General features: G+C 40.6%; 1 protein-coding gene across 4 annotated transcripts in view; it reads right to left on the reverse strand.

The window, feature by feature from the left end:
• The window catches only part of fat3b (FAT atypical cadherin 3b), a 74225-nt gene that overhangs the window by 19720 nt on the left and 35105 nt on the right, over positions 1-19400 (reverse strand). For all 4 annotated transcript variants that reach the window (XM_076889195.1, XM_076889193.1, XM_076889194.1 and 1 more), the window contains exons 24-42: positions 19110-19263; positions 18399-18506; positions 18129-18312; positions 16529-16749; positions 15464-15916; positions 15127-15261; positions 14618-15011; positions 13270-13466; positions 11385-11538; positions 11065-11298; positions 10724-10902; positions 3300-3513; positions 2986-3200; positions 2211-2348; positions 1863-2006; positions 1588-1785; positions 1134-1411; positions 467-1029; positions 25-156 (exon numbers count right to left, since the gene is read on the reverse strand). In XM_076889195.1, coding sequence (XP_076745310.1) covers positions 25-156; positions 467-1029; positions 1134-1411; positions 1588-1785; positions 1863-2006; positions 2211-2348; positions 2986-3200; positions 3300-3513; positions 10724-10902; positions 11065-11298; positions 11385-11538; positions 13270-13466; positions 14618-15011; positions 15127-15261; positions 15464-15916; positions 16529-16749; positions 18129-18312; positions 18399-18506; positions 19110-19263 — 4295 coding nt within the window. The remainder of the gene's footprint in view (positions 1-24; positions 157-466; positions 1030-1133; positions 1412-1587; positions 1786-1862; positions 2007-2210; positions 2349-2985; positions 3201-3299; positions 3514-10723; positions 10903-11064; positions 11299-11384; positions 11539-13269; positions 13467-14617; positions 15012-15126; positions 15262-15463; positions 15917-16528; positions 16750-18128; positions 18313-18398; positions 18507-19109; positions 19264-19400) is intronic.

A 19400-nucleotide genomic window follows, 5' to 3' on the forward strand; every position in this document is an offset into this window, starting at 1 on the left:
AACTGCAGGCATGCCAAAACACACCTGCACAGTCATCTAGTCTCTCGGGCTGACACTGGCAGACAGATGGCGCAGTAGGACCAGAACGCACACACTGCATATCAGCTGGACAGGACTGACCTTCACAGAGCTCCACAGGGGTGGGGCATGTCCCTCCTGTTTGAAAAGGGGTAGAAATATAAATATTATTTGTCATCATGTGAAAAGCCTTCAGATTTACATTATTCTTTCATTAATTTATTTATATTTACATGCATAATATATGCCTCTGTAGTTTTTGTATTTTCTTTTTTATAGAATGCAAAATGTATACTACATAAGCAAAAATTCTGCATGTTTTCATTCAGATATTTCAGGATTTTACTGATTTTTACATGAAAACTATCAACCAATGCCGTTCATGAACTGATGATACGTGTTTGTGACACTGACTCTGTGAAGGTTCAAAAATGAGTGTAGTACAAACCGGGACAGGTGCAGGTCTCTTTGCGGCTGAACGTAGGCGACACCAAGCTGACCCTCTCTGTGCTGTAGGTGACAGGCGAGCTCCCGTCCATCACAAGTGTGTTTTCACACACTCTATCCCCACACTCCAGCTCGCCAGAACAAGTGCTGCTCACCACCACAGCCCCAGCTAGCACACCTCGAATCTGACCCTGCGCTGCCACCTCCTCCAGCTTTGCAGACAGCTCTTGCTGGGAGTAGAACACAGCCATGCGTCCACTGCCCGGCGTCTCTGGCCTCTCCATGGCTAGAAGCAGGTCCACATCCGATGTCCCCATCACTGGCTGTACACTGAGTATGTGAAGAGGATCCTGCTGCCCTGGTGACCACTTCCATCCACCTAGTCCCCGTAACGTTAGCTTAATTTGGCTAAGGTAGCGACTAAGTAAGTCTTCTGGAGACAGCAAGTTGAAACGTAGGGTCAGAGCGCTACGCAGCATGACATCTGTCACTTGTTCGACCTGGATGGAAACGTCAGCTATCACAGCAAAACGTCCATCGCTCACTGTAGCGTTCATCTGGTACCTGAGAAAAGGCAAGAAAAGATACTGAATTGTTACACCAAAAAGTTTTCTTTTTTCCATATCAGTGTTTTGTTTTCCTGTGTGTTTGTGTGGTCTAGCGTTCACCTGCCAGGTTCCAGGCCTGGCAGCGCTACAATGCTGCCATCCTGTCTGTTGACCTTAAACATGCTCTTGGGCTGAGGCTTCTGGGTAAATGACAAAACGTCACTCAGGTCACGGTCAGTTGCAGAGATCCGACCGATCGGGCCACCTGGAAAGGTATCCGTGACCATGACGATGAAGATCTCCAGAGGGGAGACAGTCGGCTTGTACTGACTGTTCCCAATGACCCTCAGAAATACCCAGGAAGAGGAGGAGAGACTAGGCTTGCCAGAATCAGTTGCCTGAGAGAGACAAAGTTATAAAAAAAGTTATAATGACACTTAACAGCAAAGAAAGTTCTACAGTAATAATAAGGTCTTGCTTTAGTGGGTTGAATTTACACTGGTGTTAAAGTTCTCCATAAAAGAAAAGTCTTCATATTAAATAGGATACTTTTTAAAACCGTAAAGTTCCTAACCTGGATTTCAAGAGTGAATTCTCTGGGGGCTTCAGGGCCAAACACACGGTTAGACCTCAGAGTCCCAGTCTGGTCCAAGGAGAAGAAGTTTCCCTCATTTCCTGACTTGATCCGAAACTCAAAGGGTGGACCATTCTTAGGGGAGTCTTTGTCGCTGACTGATAACTGGAGCAGGGTGGTGCCAGCAGCTTGGTTTAGCTGGAAGTAAGAAAGTGAAGTTGAGACAACATTGAACTAATAATATAAATATAGACAGCAAACACGCACAAATGTACCTGTATGACCACCGTGGAATTGGGAGGATTGAAAACTGGGGGGTTATCGTTAACGTCAGAGATATCGATGTTGATTGTGACTGTGGAGGACATCGCAGGAGAGCCACTGTCAAACGCCTGTACCGACAAAGAGTACCTGGACACCTAGGCGGTGAAGAAGAGAATGTGATTGCCATATCTGTATGTACATCAGGCAGTGTGGCAAGCACTCTTATGCTCGCATAATGTGATATTTCATTGAGCGTTGACCTTGATGGGACCTGGTATTTTCTGTCCTGACTGTGCTCATGAACCAGAAAATTACAATTGATTGTTTATGAGATTTTGTACTTAAACATGCATCCTTACAAGTTCTCTGTCAAGCTTCTTGTTGACTTTGAGAAGTCCTGCTACAGGGTCAATCCAGAAGTGGTTGTTTCGGTCACCTTTCAGGATAGAGTAGGTGATGCGCCCATTCACTTGGCTATCCAGATCTTCAGCCACTACCTAAAAAACAGACACCCGGAGGGAAAGAAAGTGGCCTGATTTCCTTGGGGTCAAATACAAACTGGCTAAAGACCAAAGAGAACGAAGGGATGACAACACTGACTTTAAACCTGAAAATAGTCAGGATTAGATTGACATCAACATGATCAATGTATTAGCATTAATAAAAAAACAAAATAAAGTCGAATAAAGTTTTCCATCTATCCATTCTCTTCCACTCATCCAATTCAGGGTTTTTTACACTCAAATTAGTTTCAGGAGCACGGACAGCACATGAGGTTGCCATGCCCTAACACTTAACTGTTTTTAGTGGCGGATATACAGAAACTCAGCAGTGTGCACTTTGACAATACGTGAGATATAGATCACAGATACACAAGATTAATCCACAAAATCGAAAATACGGTGGTACTGGAGTTGAAGAGCATAGAAATTTGATTTTCAGATTTCCCCTTGAAGTTATTTAAGTTGTCTTAATACAAGAATGCTATAGAAGGTGATGTCAAAATGTTGTCACACAATTTACAGTCCTACATCAGAGCCTATCAATTACTAAAGCCTGTTTTAAATATAACTAGTCTCTATTGGAGTGATAGGCTATTTTGCCCCATTTAGTAAATCTGGCCTTAAATCTTACCCTTGTAACTGTCTGCCCAACAGATGCATCCTCGCTGACCAGCAAATTGTAGATGTCCTGACTGAAAGCTGGAGCGTTGTCATTGACATCCATAAGTTCAATGGTTACCATTGTAGCTGTGCTAAGAGGAGGGTTGCCATTGTCCCAGGCCTCGATGGTGAGATAATAGTCCTTACACACCTCAAAGTCCAAATCATCAGCCACTGAAATAGAACCTTAACACACATATCAGTAGATATTCATTTTTTTTTAATTCCCTGCTTTTAAATTTCACAATAACATGGCACAAGCCACACACAGAGATATCTACTCACCCCATTTCCTGTCTATGGTGAACTTTCCTAACTCATTACCCGACCGGATGTTGTATGTGATCTCAGCATTAGGTCCGATGTCAGCGCTTGTTGCCAGGACTCGCACCACCTCGGTTCCCACGGCTACATCCTCGGGGACAGTTACAGCATAGTCTCTTCTCTGGAAGACTGGAGCATTGTCATTCACATCCAGCACTAAAATGGTCAAATAAACCTGAGGAAGACACACAAGACTGTAAAACAGCACCTAACCACTTTACTGCACTGCTTTCAGTGCCGTTTCACCACAAGGCAGAAGGGACCACAAGCGCATACAGAAGTTGTACAGAAAAATATGCTTTAGTAATAAAATAGGAAGCTGAGGCAAAAACCAACTAAAATCTGTGCCTGCTATAGGGTGAGAGAGTTTGGTGGCTACTAGATGAATGCTATTTTGACTCTATAGAATATAGAGTCACAAGTTCCACCTACTTAACAGAGGTGGGACCAAGTCATTGTCTTGCAAGTCTCAAGTAAGTCTCAAGTCTTTATCCTCAAGTCTCAAGTCAAGTCTCAAGTAATGTCAGGCAAGTCAGAGTCGAGTCTCAAGTCACTGGTGTAAAAGTCCGAGTCAAGTCACAAGTCTGAAACTTTGAATTTCAAGTCCTTTCGAGTCTTTAAAAAAAAAAACGAAAAAATAATGTTGCAGTTATGCTAAATGTAAATATTAGACCATGTAATTTTAAAATCTGTGTTTTTCTCAACACATGACAAAATAGTGAACTTAGAAAATATACACAAATTGTGAAATTGCACCTCTTTAAAATGCAGCTCAATTAAACCTAGCTCCAAGAATAATTTTCACCGACAGTTCTGAGATAAGCTGCATGTTATTCTTGGATGCGCTTGTAGGACCAGCTTTAAAATCGCATGACAAAAATATCATACACATTAAAAAAAACTGTATCACCAACGTAGCCTGGACAACATTTGCTAGTTAGATGAAGTCAGCTATCTCATCTTAGCATATTTATTTCAATTCAATTCAATTCAATCTTTTTTTTTTTTTTTATAAATTTTATTTTCAGTCACAGCAGCATGTTAACAACAAAACATTGAACATACAGTAGTTTGCTGTTCAGTATTTACAATACCCCAAAAGATAACAGAAATAGAGAAGGAAAAAACAAACAAACAAACCAAAGAAACCCCTACAAAACAACAAAAAACAAACAAACAACAACAAACAAATAGAAAAATAAAATGTATAAGGGACATTCAGCGTACAGTTAGCTATGATAGCGATATAGAGATATGGTATCTGGTCATGATAAGGTGGTCATTTTAAATGTTTCCATGTACATCAAGAATGGCTGCCATGCCCTAAGAAATTTGGTGGTTGAACCTGCCAGTGTATATCTCATCTTTTCTAAATGTAAAAACCTCATGAGCTCCGCAAGCCACTGTTCATGTGTGGGAGGAGCTTCCTGCTTCCATCTTAAAAGTATAAGGCGCCTTGCGATAAGTGAAGCAAAGGCAATAGAATTCGAATAGCATTTTGGCAAAGTGATGTCTTGAGGTATCACCCCAAAGATAGCCGTTAGAGCAGAAGGCTCATATTTAACGTTATACATCTCTGACAGAGTGTTAAATATAGACACCCAATAGGTATGAAGATTGGGGCATGTCCAAAAGGTATGAAGGAGCGAACCTGTTTCTGCTTTACATCTGTTACACAGAGGGTCAGCTCCTGGATAGAACTTGGCTAACTTTTCCTTGGAGATATGTAATCGGTGTAGGACCTTAAATTGAAGGAGCCCATGCCTGGCACATATCGAAGAAGAGTGTACCCTCTGGAGAAAAGATTGCCAGAGCTCATCTGTTATAGTCATCCCAAGGTCTTTCTCCCACTGTGCTTTAAGGATGAAGAGAGAAGGAGATTGAAGATCTAATAGTATAGCATAGATTTCTTTAATCGCCCCTCTCTTATGAACGTTTATATTAATAATTTTATCCAAAGAAGTTTCCTCAGGTAGTTCCGGAAATGAAGGAAATCGACTCTTTACAAAGTGACGAATTTGTAAATAGCGGAAAAAATGTTGCCGAGGAACATTAAACTGCTTCAGGAGCTGCGTGAATGAGGCAAAAATCCCATCTACAAAAAGGTCTTTGATATTTCTAAGGCCATTACTTTCCCTTATTTTAAAGGCAGAGTCCATCATGGAGGGTGGGAACATATGGTTTGAGCAGATAGGTGCTTTAATTGACATTAAGTGTAACCCCAACCTTTTCCTACATTGCACCCAGATTCTGAGCGAGTCATACAACAAAGGGTTACGTTTATAGGTGTATAGTTCTAATGGGAGAGCTGAACTCAACAAAGCTGATAGGCAAATTTTGCCACAATTGGATGACTCAATTTGGAGCCAAGCTGGAGTCTCTGTAGTAACATTACTCATCCAGTACAGCATATTACGAATATTTGCTGCCCAATAATAAGACTGAAAGTTTGGCAAGGCTAATCCACCCATTGGCCTAGTCCTCTGCATGAAATCTTTACGAATTCGTGGACTTTTGCCATTCCAAATAAATGCAGAGATATGCTTATTCAGTGTTATAAAATACTTATTGGGTAAGTAGCATGGGATACATTGAAATAAGTAAAGGAACTTGGGAAGTATGTTCATTTTGATAGAATTAATGCGGCCAATTAATGACAGTGGTAAATTGTTCCACCTCTGAAGATCTGTCTCAGTATTTTTAAGCAGCGGGACAAAGTTTCTTTCATAAAGATCTTTGTATGAGTGGGTAACCTTAACCCCCAGATAGGTCACATACCCTGATTTAACGCTAAATTGAAAACCTGAAAATGAAATCTTTCTGGCTATAGAGTTGACACAGAGAAGTTCACTTTTATGCAGGTTCAACTTGTAACCTGAAATATTACCAAAACATTCAAAAATGGCAAGAGCACGGGGAAGAGAGCATAAAGGCTCTGACATATACAGCAGGAGGTCGTCAGCATATAAGGATATTTTGTGCTCCTGGTCACCTCTGAAGATGCCCTTAATGCAACTGTCAGCTCGCAGTTTAATCGCCAGTGGTTCAATTGATAATGCAAAAAGAAGAGGGGATAAGGGACAACCTTGTCTCGTACCACGGAGAAGTGGGAAATAAGAAGAGAATAACGAATTTGTTCTAACACGTGCCATAGGTGAGGAGTAAAGTAACTGAATCCATGAAATGAAATTAGGGCCAAATCCAAATTTATGCAGAGTATAAAACAGATAATCCCACTCCACCCGGTCAAATGCCTTCTCAGCATCGAGTAATAAGGCAATTTCAGGGGTTGTAGTTGACTTGGTGTGTAATATGTTCAAAAACCTGCGCAGGTTGAAAAAACCATGCCTACCCTTCACGAAACCTGTCTGATCTGGAGAAATTAACAATGGTAGATGTTGCTCTAGCCTGAGAGCAAGTGTTTTTGACAGTATTTTTAAATCTACATTTAAGAGTGATATAGGACGATATGATGAACACTCTAATGGATCTTTATAATTCAATTCAATCTTAATTGGCAGACTTCATGTCCATAAAAAGACAAAAAAAAAACAAAAAACACACACACACACACAACACTCCCCCCCCCCCCCCCAACACAAGGTATACACCATTAAATATATATATGTATATAAATAAGTATCTAAAACATTTGTAAAAACATAAAACCATAATATACATAAAACACAATTACTTAAAATAAATCAATAAATACACAAACACTTTAACCAGTGCTTTCTGAGACTGGATGAGTAACGGGAACCACTCACTGTTGGATCTGTAAGTGCTACAATTATACTGTTACTCGAACCATCCAGTCGTTCTCTAAAATTGAACATTAGCTTCCTTAAAAGTGCTTTAAAAGTCCAAACACCCACAGCTACAAACATCTGGCTGGCACTACCACTTCTAGGTATCCTGCAAAGGATTCTCATCGCATCATTATATGCAACATGCAGCTTCTGCATGCTACATTGTTTGTAGGATGACCACAAGGGGGCAGTATATAGCGGTGTGCAATACGCTTTAAACAAAGCCACTTTAACTGGAAGTGAACAAAAGCTGAATTTGCGTGCAATAGTATTTGCCTGCACATAGAGCTTACACCGTTGTCTGTATATGTCATCATCATCATTCATTTGCTCAGTAATAAAGTGACCGAGGTATTTCACCTTTTTATGAACTTCAAGAGTTTTTTGTGCCAGTTTAAACAAAGGGAAATTTAGCTGTTTATCCTGCTTGGTTCTACATATCAAAACAGCACTTTTAGCAGCATTATACTCAATGTCATATTGCACACCATATTCAGTACAGACATTAAGAAGATCCTGTAACCCAGCACTGCTTGGACTAAAAACAACCAGGTCATCTGCATACATAAGATGATTTATCAGTGCTTTACCTAATATACACCCAGTGTTACAGGCTCTCAGTTGTATGGACAAATCATCAACATACAAATTAAATAAAATTGGAGACAAAATCCCACCCCGTCTAACACCATTGCTGACACCAAAGGGGGCAGAAATACTGCTTCCCCATTTAACCTGCATGTTCTGATGAGCGTACCAGTAAGAGAGAATCCTCACGATGTACTGAGGAACTCCCCATCTCTTCATTTTATCAAAAAGTTTTCTGCGGTTCACTCGATCAAAAGCCTTAGAGGCATCAATGAAAGACATGAGGACAGATGAATTTTTAGCCCTGTACAAACTGACTATTTCTTTGAGTGCATATATGCACATGTCAGTGCCGTGCTTTGAAGCCAAACTGATTATCCAGAGAAGAGATGAACACACTAACTCTGTCAAACAAGATTCTTTCTAACACCTTAGATAAAATACTGGCTAGTGCAATTGGCCTGTAATTATCCAAGCAGCTCACTTTTGCAGCTTTGTCCTTCATAACTGGTACCAGTAAAATACACAGCATTGAGTCTGGTAATATGCCATGAATCATAAACCCAGTGAAACAGAGTGCTAAAAGAGGAGCTAGCCTTACACTAGCATGTTTTAAATGTTCTGCAGTGATGTGATCCAAACCAGAGGATTTATTATCAGACAACCTATGAATGGCTTCATATACTTCATGTGTCCTTACACTTATTGTGTCATTACTCATGTCAAGATTGTCCTCATATGGTTCACTTTTTATACAGTTAAACAACGCACTGTAATGCTGTCTCCATAATGCTGCAATGTTATCTGCCCCAGAAACACCTTCAACAGTTGATGGTAGAGATGGTTTACAGTTATTAAGAGCTTTCACCTCTTTCCAAAAATCTGCCGTATTATTACACAGCATTTTCCTGGCCAAAGAATCTGCTCTTAGCATTTGCTCATTTTTAGTTATAAAGCGAACAGCGTACTTATATCTGGCATTCGCACATTTTTTCTGTTCAAATTCTGGGCCTTGTTTAGGTCTTCCAGCCATGGCCCAACATTTATAAGCTATGCGAGCTTCATCATGGTACATGGATACATGTTCTTTCCAGCCAGGTCTGATGTTAGGTTTCTTATGCTTATATTGTTTATCAAGCAGTGTGCCACTTTTATACAGAGCAGTCACTATATCATCATACATGGAGCAGAGTAAATGTTTATGCACAGCATTCTTACAGTTGACATCTTTGCACAAAATAGCTTCTTTATTTATATGCATATTAATAATCATACGGTTCTTGGAGTGAGTGCATACACTCATGAAGTTTAGTAACTTCCGGTCACTGCAACAAGTCCAGGTACAGTTTACCGACGGATGGGTGCAGGACCTTGAAATGCACCGTGTAGAACGAAAGACCATCGTACGTATCATAAGTTTACCAATCTCACAAATCGTCGTCATAAATACACATTCCTTAACCGTTTATTAATATAACCTTTGAGCTCAACGGTAATTAATTAGTAGTGGAAATAATTTCTGGTTCATCACAGAAATGTAGCAGTGACAACAATACTGTATGCTGTAATCGCACTGGACAATTAGTGATACAAAACAACTGTTTTATCCTGTGAATAAAAGTATATGTTTTTGTCAATGTACCATAATAACAGAAGTGAAACGCAATATTGTGTCAGGACAATTCACTATTTATGCACAATAAATAAAGGGGCATAGCGCCACAATTTCTGTTCAGCGGCAGACTTGCTTGTAACCTATATCACCAATTATGTTATGAAAATGACGTATTAACTACTAAAAAACACTGACCTTCGTGTAAATGCTTGGAGCAGACTAACCTGTGAGCTGGAGTGTTCTGGGACGTTATAATTGGTCTTTGAATGGCTGCAATCCAGGCCACCCGTCGCGTCTTTGTTACTTCGGAAACATGGCTTGAACAATTTCTCTTCAACGACGTAATCCGATAACAACCGATCTCTTTACCCGTCGGCTTCCCGTGGCTGTCATGCGACCGGCTATTGCAGTTAATAATACAACAGCTTCTTGACATTTTTGTGTTTCTTTTTATCGCTGTATAACTGATTTTAATTGAAAGCCTGCGTGCGCTAGTACCGCTTGCCACGAGTTCCCAGAATCCTTTGCGGTTCTACCCGTGAATGACGTCACATTTTCAATCTCTATATAATATGCATGTTAAATTTTGGTGTAAAAGTCCAAGTCAAGTCACAAGTCTTAGAACATTTTTTCAAGTCAAGTCTAAAGTCATAAAATTAATGACTCGAGTCTGACTCAAGTCCAAGTCATGTGACTCGAGTCCACACCTCTGCTACTTAATACAGGACGCCACTAATCCTATTACTGTAGTTTTGCTTTTATATCATTGTGGCTATGACAATCATCTACTACAAGTAACAGAACAACAACTACTCCTCTCTATATTTGTAATGAAAGTGACACTTACTCCTAAAAATAATGCCATTCCCAGCATTTATGGTCAGTGAATGAGCAAAATTAAAGTTTACTTTTAAATAGCCGCTGTGAGACACAACACAGTTTCAGATTTGCCACATATCTGTTTTCCACCTTTTCTGCACCACTTCTCTCTGTAACTGCGTCATTTTTTCTGTTCCACACGGTTCACATGACTACGAGCTATCTTAATTAAAATCTAATTGGGGATTTACCTAATCTCTTCAAGGATCATGTGTTATTCACTTGATTTTTTTCAGAAAAACAAGATTATGTTACCCAAAAAACATAAATGCTGCAAAACACTGTTATAAATGTCAGTTTTGTTCAAAAGTGCATTTTTATTATTTATTATTTTATTTAGTCTTTCAATTATTCATTCATTTCAGAACAAGTGGCTTTTTTGTATCAGGAGCATCAGGCGTAAATATTTCCTACAGTAATGTTTGGTAGACTTAACATTGATTGTAGACACAATCAATACTGAATCTGGGTCACTTGGACTACCCACCAACCTGTGAGGAGAGCGCCCCCTGTTGTCCAGCTCGATCAGTGGCCTCCACACGAACACGATAGGAGTCCTGGCTCTCTCTGTCCAAAGACTTCTCCAGAACTACTACTCCAGTTACCGGGTCGATGGAGAAGAACCCATTCACTGAGTCCACCAGAGAATACAGCACTGTACGGTTGAGACCTGGAAAAAACACATTCATACTAACTGTTCACAATATATTACATCTTGGCTCATAATCTTGCTCGGACACTCAAACAGCACATTATTTTTAAATAATTTAAAGCTTAAAACTTTCTGAATTCATCATCGCTGCCTGACATTACTTATCTAACAGCAGCTTACCTTCATCTGGGTCGCTGGCTTGTAGACGGGTGAGCAAAGCCTTAGGCGAAGCATTCTCATACACGCTCGCCAGGTAATGAGTGGATGAGAAGAGGGGGGCATTGTCATTGACATCTAACACTTTGAGAAAAATATCAGAGCGACAGAACAGGCCTCCCCCGTCAGTTGCCTGGGCGATGAGTTTGTAGCTGGGGGCCAATTCCCGGTCCATCACAATGGCTGTACGCAACTCACCTAAGGGCATAAATGGGGAGGTATAAAAAGAGATTTTGTTTGTTTGTTTTTGCTACAAGCCCTTGAAATGAAATATTTAAATGTACCGGTGTTTGCATCCATGTAGAAATCTTCAACCCCAATGCCAAACAGTGAATACTGGATCTCAGCACTGGAGCCTGAGTCAGCATCTGTTGCACCCACTCTTAGAATGCCCTTGTTAATGGGAATGTCCTCAGGAAAAGAGGTGCTATACACGGCCTGTGATAACACAAAAGCATATGCAGAAATTAAAGTGCACAGTAATAGTAACACTAACCATTCTAGTTAAAAAATGCATCTGTCTAATACATTAAAAAGACATCCAACTACTGGGCACTTGATCCATTATTCCAGCTAATAGAAGTTCCCTTTTATCACCCGGTGTCCATTTCTGCCAGTGACTGACTGGAGAAATGGAGCTTAGTGGCCTCACAATTTCATCAAACACGGACCAGCAGCGGCAACGGCATTTTAGCACACCCCACCCTGCTCTGTTGGCTCTGCTGAATCTTCTAACGTTCAGATTTAAAATATATAAAGGTGAAACACCTAGTAACCAGTCAAAGGTTTGAAAAATGCCAAGAATTTGTTTTATATCATCTTTGCATTTTTGTTTGCTGAACAAAATAAAAATTCAAAGCATTAAATTGGGGATTTTCTAATATTTATATCCTGATTAATCACTTAATAAAAAAAAACAAGAAAGGAGCAAGCACCAGCTAAGAGTTTGAAATCGTTACTACTAGAAAAACGCCATTACTATTACTACTACTACTAATCTTCCTATGAAAAAAAACCATTAGAAAAGATGCCCAAACAGCAGTTAGAGTTCATTCTGTGGCAATGCGAGTGTCATTTTGATCCAGTTGCTGCTGTCGCCATGTAATGTCAGACTAATCACTTTGTAGTTATAGTGTTGGCTCGTGCGAGAAGGGAAAAAAAGACTATCAGAGGAGAACAGGGAGCATTTCAAGGAGTTTAGAGTTTTGAGGGAAAAAGAAAGTTTCTCAACTAATTATGTGAAACTGAAGAACTGCAGAATTTTACTAAATGAAAGGAGAGCCCCCAGAAGACTTCACAGTCCAATTATTCTCTCAATTCATAAAGATTTTCCTCTCCTAGATTGTCTTTTTGAGACTAACTCTAAATGTAGGGTGAATGTTGGCGTTGGAAGGTAGGAAATAGCACAAGGGACTCAACTTAATTGGCTTTATCATGATTACTGTCTTTTATTTGTGTAAATTCTCAAACTTGTGTAATTCATCGGTTTAGTACGTTATTAGATTAAGACTGCATTATGCACTCCATAAAAGCACTATGGAAAAGTCAGTTTATACATAAATTACAACACTTGGCCCGAAATATAAAACAAAGACAATTTGGCTGAATTCATTTGCAGCGAGTTAGAACTTCGATGCACTTTAGAACAAAGTATCAATATTTGAAGTGAGCAAATCCAGTTTTACTCGTGAAGCCACAGACTTTTCTTTACCAAGTCATGAATATGCAGATTTGAACATTATTCAACGCAGCTGAATTTTCAGAGCTAAGCCAGCGTTAAGATTACCCAAAAGAAAGTTCATCATTGGGGGAACTGGGAATCTCCACTACTCTTGACGCTCTCATTGGGATTGAAAAAGAAAACAATTTAAATGAGACATAAAATGATTAAAAATTCCTTCTTTGATAAACAGCTTTTGTTTTCCCCATTCAGTCCACAAACACAATGCCCTAACTTATCTTTTCAATAACAAGCATACATGACTGCATGCATGGTCACAAGCAATGCATTCTCTCTGTTTATAGACAGAAAATTAACTGGAATATGGAGACAAACAGCAGATAGAGCCATTTACTCTGCAATGCTCTATACATTCCACAAGCTCCTCTTGGTTTGTTTACTTTGCATATTTTCATTTTGCACACTTTCCATTTGTCTTTATCCCTGACCTGGTTGCAGATGGGTCTGTTGTCATTTGCATCCATGACTGTAACCTCCACTGCGGTGTGAGCGACATAAAGGCCATCGCTGGCAGTGATGTTGAGCAGGTACCAGTCCTGCTGCTCGCGATCCAGCAGACCACTCACATAAACCTTCCACTCCCCCTGCACAAGGGCCAGGCCAAACACTCCTCGTGGATTTCCCCCTGGAGGTCATACAGATGAGAATTAAAGCGCTGACACTAAAAAGTGAAGAAAGGAGTGAAGATGTATTATATTAAATGTAAACAAACTGCGAGTCATTACTCATTCGCAAGATGAATGAGAACAAGATTCTCTCCAACCGCACATAAAAAATGATGCAGGCACCTTTTGGTGCAATCAATAACCATCTTCATAATGTAAACCAGACGGGTAGGGCAGCGGCCGTGGCCCTTCAAAGTTTAAAAGTTTGACCTTTTATGACACTTTCACTCGGCCGATCTGTATTTTTTAAATGCCAGAAAACAAGGACAAAATACATCATGGTAAATGGTAAATGGCCTGTATTTATATAGCGCTTTACTAGTCCCTAAGGACCCCAAAGCGCTTTACATATCCAGTCATCCACCCATTCACGCACACATTCACACACTGGTGATGGCAGCTACATTGTAGCCACAGCCACCCTGGGGCGCACTGACAGAGGCGAGGCTGCCGGACACTGGCGCCACCGGGCCCTCTGACCACCACCAGTAGGCAACGGGTGAAGTGTCTTGCCCAAGGACACAACGACCGAGACTGTCCAAGCAGGGGCTCGAACCGGCAACCTTCCGATTACAAGGCGAACTCCCAACTCTTGAGCCACGATCATCCGCAATCATTAACACACAGTGTGTTGTGAATGGACGTGCTCTTACTCATTATCAAGGTCAGAGTTTTTCTGGAGAGGCCAAGCAATGCTCTTTATTATTTTCATTTTTTTTTTAAAGCGCGAACGCATAAAGTAATAGCTAAGGTTGTGAACGAGAATGATCAATTCATCAAGTGCATTTCATTAGAAGCACCTGCCTGATAATTCTATCCATCAGCCACGAGCCCGTCCCAGCTGTCATAGTGCAAAAACTTATTTTTTCTTCACATGAGTGTAGATTAAGGTTTTCTACAAAGCATTTTTGTTTCATAGTATAATGGGCACTTTGTAATATTAAAATGAAAAAAAAAAAATACAAGTTAAAGGAAAGCTGTTTTTGGCATATCAGTTCAAATTAATTTATAACTTGACCTTTGCAGCACAGTCTCATCTCATTGCAAGATGAAGAGTTACTGCAGCAGAGTGCGCGGGACAGCATTCTGTTAGTTGTCTCAGTGTCCTCACCAGTGATGCAAAAGCTGACGAGGTGGTTTTGATCCGTGCCATCTCGATCTTTGGTTTTCAGAACGGCCACCACTTCACCGAGGGGATCGCTCTCCTTTACGGCACCTCGGTACAGCTCCCTCTCAAACAGTGGCGGGTTGTCATTGACGTCTGACACAGTGATGGTCACCACTGTGGTGGAGGAGAGAGGCAGTAACTCGGCCAGATCAGACGCTACTACTTCAAAGCTGTAGCTGGAGCAGGCCTCGTGGTCCATCTGACTCACTGTGGTGATCCAACCTGTTTTACTGTCAATGGCAAAGACAGAAGTGGTAGACACAGGCCCGGAGAAGAAGCTGGCATCCCTTGTCAAGTCTAGATTGTAGGTGAGCAGAGGACCGAGGCTGTAGGTCACCTGCAATTCAAATAAAGGATGCATAGCAGCGCCTGTAGCTCTCTGAATTTAGAAAAATGCTTGTTTTAAAGATTCACAAACATATGATTCACAGTTTAACCTGACTGTCACACACCTGCCCATTAGAGCCCCAGTCTGGATCAAGAGCACGCACTTGGACCACTCTGGTCCCCACAGGCATCCCCTCCATCACCGTGGCTACATAGGTGCTGGTCTCAAACAGCGGCTTGTTGTCATTGACGTCCAGAACCTATAAAACAATAAATCTGCTTCAGCTGAACAAAGTCTAAATGAAAAGACAGCACAATTACCCCCTTCTTACTATTTTAATTAATTTATCACATAAATCTGCAATTATTTCATAAAATCCATAATTGCATATGCACATTTCCCTATTCAACTGAAAAACAGAACGCAAATGCTATCCTTCTGCAGTGCATTGTGGTACCAACCTTAACCTCCAGATCTACAGTGGAGACTGACTCAATCAGGTCTCGTCTTGTTGTTGCTGCAACTTTAAAGCGGAAGATGCTGACCTCTTCATAGTCTAGCGGTTTCACCAGACGGATGAGACCAGTCTCCTTCTCCACCAGGAAGGTCCCCTCCTGGTTGCTGTCAAGCGTCTCCCCTGCGATTGCACTAAAGAACCCGGTCTGTCCAGCACCCATGTACACAGACCCCAGGGCGGTTCCTACCGCTGTGTCCTCAGGGATGGTGAAGGAGTACTGAGGCTGGCTGAACGAGGGAACGAATGCATCTGGAGGGACTACGTGGATGAAGGCGGACACCAGGGAGTGCTTAGCCGGAGAACCACCATCTGTGGCTTTGACAAAGAAGGACAGCACAGTGCCCTGGAGGTGGTCCACTGTGCTTTTAGTCATCATCCAGCCACTGTCTGGCTCCACCTGAACACCAGCAAAATCACAAGGCTATTTAAATCAGCTTTTGGGAGTTTTTTTTTTTTAAACTGTTGACATTTGTAGTTATGTGTTTAATTCCAAACCACGAAAGTTGTTGCTATTTTTATATCATTTTGATTAACATTAATAAAATACAAGGAGAACGTCACGGTTTTATGCGCACAAACTGAACCGCAATGCCCTTCAAGCTTCACCGCGACATACAGTGTTTATAAGTTGCAGCTATATTCCTTTAATCCCATGGTGTTTCGATTCATTTATAGCCCACATTTATTTAAATTTAATTGTATTTTCAAAATTGACCAAAGCATCAACCCTAATGCAACATCATTTTGATTAGATGATTAAAAATACATAATCTACAGCAAACAGATGGCTTTTAATCCCCTGAAGTGGGAACGGAGGGTCATGTGAAAACATTCCTTAATTGAAAATCAAGTTTACCGCTAAAAGAGTTTGTGCTTTAATGAGTTTTAAATCAATTTGTTGCAGATTGCATGTGGTTGCATTTTTATGTGATTTTATGTGTTGCATAGATATTAATTTTCTTTTTACAAAGGGCAGTCAAAAAGAAGTTGAAAAGCAACATGCACTGACCTCCAGAACATCGACCAGAGATAGGCGTGCCTCACTGTAAAGTGAGTATGTGATCCTTCCATTAGACCCAGCATCTGGGTCAGTGGCCTGGATCTGAGTGACAAGAGAACCTTTGGCAACATTTGCTTTAATGCTCATACGATACTCCACTGCTCTGAACCGGGGGGCGTTGTCATTCTCATCTGCAAGAACCACCCGTACCGTGCAAAATGATGCACGGCCTGGAAAATAAAAACACACATACATTTAATATGCACAAATGATACAGATTAGCGCTGGGTATTATCACTGATTTCTATAGCTGATTTAATTCTGATTCACAAGGTCCCAATTCAATTTGATTTGATTTGATTCAATTTTGACTCAGACAGTCAGAAGTATTAAAATATTCTGCAGTAGTTTAAAAAACGAACATTACAGTTACAGAGGTTTTATTAGAGACATTTAAGTGTTTTCCAATTTGGCAAAAAAAATTTAAATTTCTTCAATATTGAACAGCAAAAATGAGGCTTTCTTGTCGGAGGTCATTTTTGAAAAAACAAAACAAAACACAACAACAACAAAAAAACAGCGTGCGACAGCGCTGAACACAATGGTAGACTGGTGTGCAATAAGCAAGCAAATAATGCAGAAAACAGAGATTTAAGATGGGGAAACTGTTCTTGAAGTACACCGAGAGAGTGAAAGAGCTCTGCAGGAAGTGTGATTTCATCAAAACTGCCAAAGAAAGAGGGAATTCATGACGATGTTTATCAAATGTGAAGTGTAGTTGTGATCTTCTTTTGCTACTGGTTCAATGTATTTTGCTCGGAGAGTGAGGAAACCCTCAGCTTCGGAACCTGTGAGATGTCGGCTTTCAGTAGTTTCTGTTTACATCTTTTTGCGGTATCCGTTTACTTGCTCTCATTTGTTGTTTTAACTGTTTGGCGGTTGTTGGAATAGTTCATATATATTTAAAAATCGATTTAGGATTAATGAATCGATGCACAACAGGAAAAAAGTCTATGCACCTTCAACGCAACATGCTAACGCATGGTTAGTATGGACGTTCCCGAAAGTGAATGATGGCATTTCGTTTACCAAAGTAAACTGCAGGGGCAGCCCCGCAAAGAAAAAGCTAATGAAGGAAATTGTATGAGCAATAGAAGCATCAATGCAGTTACCAGGAAAGTTGTGAAGACAAGTGAAAAAGAGGAAAGGGTTGATGTATGTAACCAACTTTTGTTATATAAATCTATTGCACCTGCTTTTTTTTGGTGAAGGCCAAGTAAAGGTGGGTGTACAGCAGCTCAATTTCAGTCAATTTTTTATAACTCTTTCCAGCAGCAGAGTTCTTTATTTTCAGTTATTTCATCGAGAGCAGTTTGGGGTGAAACTGTAAAGTTAAATAACTTAGATAAACTTTTTAAACTTAAAAATATTTTGTGTTGAAGAAAAGTTGATTTTTATTTTTATATGCTCTCAGTTATTTTTATTAGAAAGAAAATTTGGTCATGCGGAGAAATAAAACAGGAAAATTAAATTTGCCAAGAAAATTGCAATCGGAGAATCTCTACTTATATTAGCTGATTTGAAGATGGCTTTTTAGGGAAACAGTTACCTCCACCATCCAGGGCCATCACAGTTAGCACCATGTCCTTGTTGAAAGGGTTTTCTCGGTCTAATTTCTGAACAGTGGAAATGACCCCATCTGCATCAATGGTGAACTGAGTTTTCCCCAGGTCGTTGATGAACGAGTAGGTGATCTGTCCGTACAGTCCAGAGTCCTCATCTGTTGCGCGGACCTGTATGTCCACACAGAAATTCATCAATATTCCTCATTGTGTTATTTTGTATTCATTAATTCAGTGCACTGAAAAAGTGAAATTACCTGAATGACCTTTGACCCTTCCGGTGCATTTTCCTGGACCTCAGCCAAGTAGAACCTCTGGCTAAATACTGGGCTGTACAGGTTAGCTCCCAGGACACGTACAATCACCTGTGAATCACCATCGCAACATCACTCCATCATCATTATCCTCACTGTCTGCTGACATGCTGCTGTTGCCATCCCAACAAACATCACCGGCTGATTTGTCAAACACGATCAAATCAAAAAGGCAAAGCAGTAGTAAGAACACCAGGGTTGTGAACAATTAGTTACTGATTTGAATTACACACGGATTACACACAGATACTGACACCTCCGTGAAGAACTGCTGCACACATATTTCATGCATGTCAGAAGAAGAACTTTAAGAATGGGGTGATGTGTTATTGCAACAGAAATGTGTGATATATGACCCAACCCCCCCTCAAATCTCCCATTTGTAATTACCACTAAGAGACAGATGTGAGTATTTTTTCCAGCTGGCAGCTTATCCTCAAAGTAAATCTGATATGGCGAGACATTAACCTCCCACTGTGGAGCTGGCAGTTGTGAGAAACAGCAGTTACACTGAGCAGCAGCGAAGGTTGGTAATAATTTTGACAGGCCGGTGAAGAAGGTCAGCCCATTTTCTGTGTATAAGGACTACTGAGACTTAAAAAAAGACCAAATCAGCTGACAGAACGAATACGTAACTGCCAAAAGTTGTCTCACCTGAGCAGTGCTGGTGAAGACTCCATCCGACACGGACACATTGAGTTGATAGGAGAGTTTCATGCCTTGTCTCCTCTTGTTAGACAGACGAAGCACCCCCGTATCTGGCTCCATCATAAAAGTCATTTTCTCATTTCCTGAGAGAATACTGTACCTGAAGGCGGAGGAAGAAGAGAGAGCTTGTGTTGCGGTCTACAAAGTTATTTTGCTCAAGAGGTGCTGCAAATTACAAGTGTCTACTTGTCTTGAGGGGGTGCTGAGCCAAAACTGCTTGAGAAAAATCTAAATAAA

This window comes from Maylandia zebra, linkage group LG10 (assembly GCF_041146795.1).
Source record: "Maylandia zebra isolate NMK-2024a linkage group LG10, Mzebra_GT3a, whole genome shotgun sequence".
NCBI lineage: Eukaryota > Metazoa > Chordata > Actinopteri > Cichliformes > Cichlidae > Maylandia > Maylandia zebra.